Source organism: Phyllobates terribilis, unplaced genomic scaffold (assembly GCF_046119375.1).
Source record: "Phyllobates terribilis strain yellow unplaced genomic scaffold, ASM4611937v1 Scaffold_10__3_contigs__length_209671492, whole genome shotgun sequence".
NCBI classification, from domain to species: Eukaryota; Metazoa; Chordata; class Amphibia; order Anura; family Dendrobatidae; genus Phyllobates; species Phyllobates terribilis.
The window spans coordinates 175,662,319-175,668,381 of record NW_027362770.1 but is presented as its reverse complement, the minus strand read 5'-3'; the positions used below and the strand labels follow the sequence as shown (position 1 = coordinate 175,668,381).

The 6,063-nt window shown below is 51.0% G+C and overlaps 1 protein-coding gene across 2 annotated transcripts in view; it reads left to right on the top strand.

The window, feature by feature from the left end:
• The first annotated feature begins 5,613 nt into the window (after positions 1-5,613).
• The window catches only part of STMP1 (short transmembrane mitochondrial protein 1), a 2,542-nt gene continuing 2,092 nt past the window's right edge, over positions 5,614-6,063 (top strand). For both annotated transcript variants that reach the window (XR_012250936.1, XM_073650192.1), the window contains exon 1: positions 5,614-5,714. Coding sequence is in view for 1 of the 2 variants with exons in the window: in XM_073650192.1 (XP_073506293.1) it covers positions 5,700-5,714 (15 nt within the window). In the remaining variant the exon portion in view is untranslated. The remainder of the gene's footprint in view (positions 5,715-6,063) is intronic.

Sequence of the window (6,063 nt, the reverse complement as noted above, 5' to 3'; positions counted from 1 at the left end):
TGATATGCGGTCTGGCCTATTGGTTAATATTAGGTCTAGCAGTGCCCCCCTTCTTGTTGGGTCTTGAACCAGTTGTGAAAGGTAATTGTCTCTCATAGTTGTCAAAAACCTATTACCTTTTCTTGAACTACATGTTTCTGTCCCCCAATGTATTTCAGGGTAGTTGAAGTCTCCCATAATAATGACTTCTCCTTGAGTCGCTGCTTCATCTATTTGCTTTAAGAGGATATTCTCCACTACTTCCATTATTTTTGGAGACTTATAACAAACCCCTATCAGTAATTTATTATTTTTCCCCCTCCCCTTATCTCCACCCACAGGGACTCTACATTTTCATTAGATTCACATATATCCTCCGACAAGATGATTTTACATATAAACACCCCCCCACTCGCTTGTTTGTACGGTCATTTCTGAACAAACTATAGCCCTGTAAATTAACTGCCCAGTCATGGCTCTCGTCCAGCCATGTCTCAGATATCCCCACCATGTCGTAATTATTTTCCAACAAAATTAATTCTAATTCCTCCATTATGTTGGTGAGGCTTCTGGCATTAGTGTACATGCATTTTATGTATCTCTCTGTACCTCTATTCCTTCTTACTATATAGGCTGTTCTAACCCCACCCCCAAGTTCTTTATTTGTTCCCAGGTCACTATCTGCACTATCTTCCCCACCTATAAAATGAATACCCTCCCCCCAATTCCTAGTTTAAACACTACTCCAACCTTCTAGCTATTTTCTCCCCCAGCACAGCTGCACCCTCCCCATTAAGGTGCAGCCAGTCCCTAGCGTAGAGTCTGTAGCCAACTGAGAAGTCGGCCCAGTTCTCCAGGAACCCAAATCCCTCCTTCCTACACCAGTTCTTGAGCCACTTATTTATCTCCCTAATCTCCCGTTGCCTCTCTAGCGTGGCACGTGGTACCGGTAGTATTTCAGAGAATACCACCTTGGAGTTCCTTGCTTTCAGCTTGCAGCCTAATTCCCTGAAATCATCTCTAAGGACCTTCCACCTACCTCTAACTTTGTCATTTGTGCCAATGTGCACCATGACCGCTGGGTTCTCACCAGCCCCTCCCAGTAATCTGTCAACCCGATCAGCGTTGTGCCGGACTCGAGCGCTAGGTAGGCAGCACACTGTTCGACGGTCCCTGTCTTTGTGACAGATTGCCCTATCTGTTCCCCTAATAATTGAGTCCCCCACTACCAGCACCTGCCTGGCCTGCCCTGCTCTCCTATTTCCCTCTTTACTGGAGCTGACTCTCCTCCGGCTTTCAGGGGACATGCCTTGCAGCAGCAGTGCTACCCCTGTACCGTCACCCCCCTCATCTGCCAACTTTGTAAACTTATTGGGGTGTGCCAGATCAAGACTAGCCTCCCTGGCACTCTTCCCTCTACCCCCACTTCTAACTGTCACCCAACTAGCGACCTCACTGTCCTGCAGCTCCCTACTACCACCCTCCCCCACATCTACCCCAGTGAGCAGCTGCTCAGTGAGCAGCAGACTCCTTTCCATATTGTCTATGGATCTCAGTGTTGCCAGCTGCTCATTTAGATCCAGTATCTGTATCTCTGTATACAGGGAGCTCCCCCTAGTGGTGGCTGCAGACAGGATCTTATCATGTATCTCTGTATACAGGGAGCTCCCCCTAGTGGTGGCTGCAGACAAAGTCTTATCATGTATCTCTGTATACAGGGAGCTCCCCCTAGTGGTGGCTGCAGACAGGATCTTATCATGTATCTCTGTATACAGGGAGCTCCCCCTAGTGGTGGCTGCAGACAGAGTCTTATCATGTATCTCTGTATACAGGGAGCTCCCTCTAGTGGTGGCTGCAGACAGGATCTTATCATGCATCTCTGTATACAGGGAGCTCCCCCTAGTGGTGACTGCAGACAGGATCTTATCATGCATCTCTGTATACAGGGAGCTCCCCCTAGTGGTGACTGCAGACAGGATCTTATCATGCATCTCTGTATACAGGGAGCTCCCCCTAGTGGTGGCTGCAAACAGGATCTTATCATGCATCTCTGTATACAGGGAGCTGCCCCTAGTGGTGGCTGCAGACAGGATCTTATCATGTATCTCTGCATACAGGGAGCTCCCCCTAGTGGAGGCTGCAGACAGGATCTTATCATGTATCTCTGTGTACATGGAGCTCCCCCTAGTGGTGGCTGCAGACAGAATCATCATGTATCTCTGTATACAGTGAGCTCCCCCTAGTGGTGACTGCAGACAGGATCTTATCATGCATCTCTGTATACAGGGAGCTCCCCCTAGTGGTGACTGCAGACAGGATCTTATCATGTATCTCTGTATACAGGGAGCTCCCCCTAGTGGTGACTGCAGACAGGATCTTATGTATCTCTGTATACAGGGAGCTCTCCCTAGTGGTGGCTGCAGACAGGATCTTATCATGTATCTCTGTATACAGGGAGCTCCTCCTAGTGGTGGCTGCAGACAGAACCTTATCATGTATCTCTGTATACAGGGAGCTCCCCCTAGTGGTGGCTGCAGACAGGATCTTATCATGTATCTCTGTATACAGGGAGCTCCCCCTAGTGGTGGCAGCAGACAGGATCTTATCCTGTATCTCTGTATACAGGGAGCTCCCCCTAGTGGTGGCTGCAGACAGGATCTTATCATGTATATCTGTATACAGCGAGCTCCCCCTAGTGGTGGCTGCAGACAGGATCTTATCATGCATCTCTATACAGGGAGTTCCCCCTAGTGGTGGCTGCAGACAGGATCTTATCATGTATCTGTATACAGCGAGCTCCCCCTAGAAGTGGCTGCAGACAGGAGCTTATGTTTCTCTGTATACAGCGAGCTCCCCCTAGAAGTGGCTGCAGACAGGAGCTTATGTTTCTCTGTATACAGGGAGCTCCCCTTAGTGGTGGCTGCAGACAGGATCTTATCATGTATCTCTGTATACAGGGAGCTCCCCCTAGTGGTGGCTGCAGACAGGATCTTATCATGTATCTCTGTATACAGGGAGCTCCCCCTAGTGGTGGCTGCAGACAGAATCTTATCATGTATCTCTGTATAGAGAGAGCTCCCCCTAGAGGTGGCTGCAGACAGGATCTTATCATGTATCTCTGTATACAGGGAGCTCCCCCTAGTGGTGGCTGCAGACAGAATCTTATCATGTATCTCTGTATAGAGAGAGCTCCCCCTAGAGGTGGCTGCAGACAGAATCTTATCATGTATCTCTGTATACAGGGAGCTCCCCCTAGTGGTCACTGCAGACAGAATCTTCCTTCAGGCAAAATTATATCTTTTACAACTAGTAGGGGATTTAGATCTCAGGAGAAGTTTCAGCCCTAATAAAGATTTATTATAAAATTTATAACCACAGAAGTTTGCACTTATATAGATAAACACATTTTCTTTAAATGTTAACAGTTTGAAGACAAAAAATCTAGAGATTTTTTTTAAATTGTTTTTTTTTTTTTTGCTAAATCTATGAATCACGTGCTTTTTAATAATGGCAGTAAATGTCACATGACAAAAATAAAACACATGAATAATGCTGGCGCTGTTTGTGGGCATATAAAGGGAGTTGAGCTGCAGTCGTGGGCGTTTATATTATACTAGATGGTGGCCCGATTCTAACGCATCGGGTATTCTAGAATAGGTATGCGGCCGACCAGGCGCAATCAGCAGAGCGGTGTTTAAATTTGGCGCCAATAATGCTGATTAGTCGCGGCCGGCATCCGCGACCAATTAGCAGAGCGGGGTATAAATTTGGCGCCAAAATCGCTGATTGGTCGGGGCCGGCGGCCTCGACCAATCAGCAGAGCGTTGTTTAAATTTGGCGCCAATCTCGCTGATTGGTCGCAGCTGGAGTCCGCGACCAATCAGCAGAGCGTTGTTTAAATTTGGCACCAATCTCGCTGATTGGTCGCAGCTGGAGTCCGCGACCAATCAGCAGAGCATTGTTTAAATTTGGCGCCAATCTCGCTGATTGGACGCGTCTGGCGTCCGCGACCAATCAGCAGAGCGGTTTTTAAATTTGGCGCCAATCTCGCTGATTGGACGCGTCTGGCGTCCGCGACCAATCAGCAGAGCGTTGTTTAAATTTGGCGCCAAGCTCGCTGATTGGTCGCGTCCTGCATCCGCGACCAATCAGCACAGCAGTGTTTAAATGTGGCGGCAAGATCGGTGATTGGTCGCGGCCGCTATTTAAATGTGGCGCCCAAATCGGTGATTGGTCGCGGGCAGCGGCTGCGACCAATCAGCAGAGCGGTGTTTAACTTTAGCGCCAAGATCACTGATTGGTCACGTGCGGAGAGCGCGACCAATCAGTGAATCGTATTGGTGAGGACTGGGGAGCGGAATCGTATTGGTGAGGACCTGGGGGGCGGCGCTGCCTGTGTGGATACTTCCGCTGCGAGAAGCCGGGAGATGAGCGACTGCTCGCAGCAGAAGTATCCCGACCCGCAGCGCCGCTCCCCGGTCCTCCCTTCACACCCTTGCCGCATGGATGTCAGCGCCGCTGCCTGTGCGGCTACTTCCGCTGCGAGAAGTCGGGACATGAGCGGGCGCTCGCAGCAGAAGTATCCCGACCCGCAGCGCCGCTCCCCGGTCCTCCCTTCCGCATGGAGGTCAGCGACGCCGGCGGTCCTTCCGCTGCTACCGGCCAGGAGATGAGCGCCTCGCGCCGGTCATCTCCCGGTAGCATCTCCGTCCCGCAGATGGGTCCGGCGGTCGAGGTCCTTCTGCTGTTACCGGCCGGGAGATGAGCGCCTCGCGCCGCTCATCTCCCGGCTGCATCGCCGCTGAGCTCCGTCCCGCAGATGAGCCGCTAACGGCCGCCATCTTTTTTCAGAAATCCCGCGGCGCTGATTGGCCGCTGCCGGACCAATGAGCGACGCGGGATTTCCAGGACAGACAGACAGACGGGATAAGACAATTATATAGTAGATACTAGATGGTGGCCCAATTCAAACGCATCGGGTTTTCTAGAATATGTATGCGGCAGACCGGGCACAATCAGCAGAGCGGTGTTTAAATTTGGCGCCAATATCGCTGATTGGTCGCGGCCGGCGGGCGCGACCAATCAGCACAGCGGTTTTTAAATTTGGCGCCAATATCGCTGATCGGTCGTGGCCAGCGAATTGTATTAGTGAGGACCGGGGAGCGGCGCTGCGGGAGATGACCGGCTGCTCGCAGCAGAAGCATCCCGACCGGCGGCGCCGCTCCCCGGTCCTCTGTTCACACTTGCCGTTGGGAGATCAGCGGGCCAAGCCGCTGATCTCCCGACGTTAGCCGCATGGAGGTCAGCGGCGCCGGTCGGGGTAGTTGTGCTGCTAGCGCTGCTCATCTCCCAGCTGCATCGCCGCTGACCTGAGCCGCTAACGGCCGCCATCTTTTTCTGAAGTCCCGCGTCGCTGATTGGCCGCAGCCGGGCCAATCAGCGACGCGGGATTTCCTGGACAGACAGACAGACAGACAGACGGGATAAGACGATTATATATATTAGATAGTCTGATAATGTATGATAGAAGGTGCGTAATATATTACTACATATAACAGAGATGACATTCCCACCACTGACCACCAGAGATCACCACACAACCACGAAGCTGTAAACCTTTCTGCCCAATTTAAAGATGGCCGCCTGAGCACTTCCTGTTAGTGCCCAGCTACTTCCTGTTCCTGGAGGAGAATCCTGTGCTGGGAGGAGAAGCTGCCACAATGTTGCAGTTCATAGTAAGTTTCAAGGACGGTTAACCCCTCGGGGTGGAGAGGACAGGACAGGGGGGCGCAGTGATTGGAGGGTGGGGGCAGGTTATTGTCCCTAAAAGTTAGGACCAACCTGTCCCCTCGCTGAGTAATGGGGGCGTTAGTCACAAGTTGCTTAAAGGGAAGTTCCACTTTAAAAAAAAACAAAGAGTTAGAAGATGGCTAACCTTTTCAGTGTCAGGCGAAGCGTTTGATGGCACTACAAGCATGCTGGTACTTGTAGTCCCACCCGGCAGATTGTGAGCAGCGCATCCTTCTTTTAGGGGCAGTAACTTTTTTATTTTTCGGTCCATACAGCTGTATGGCGGCTTGTTTT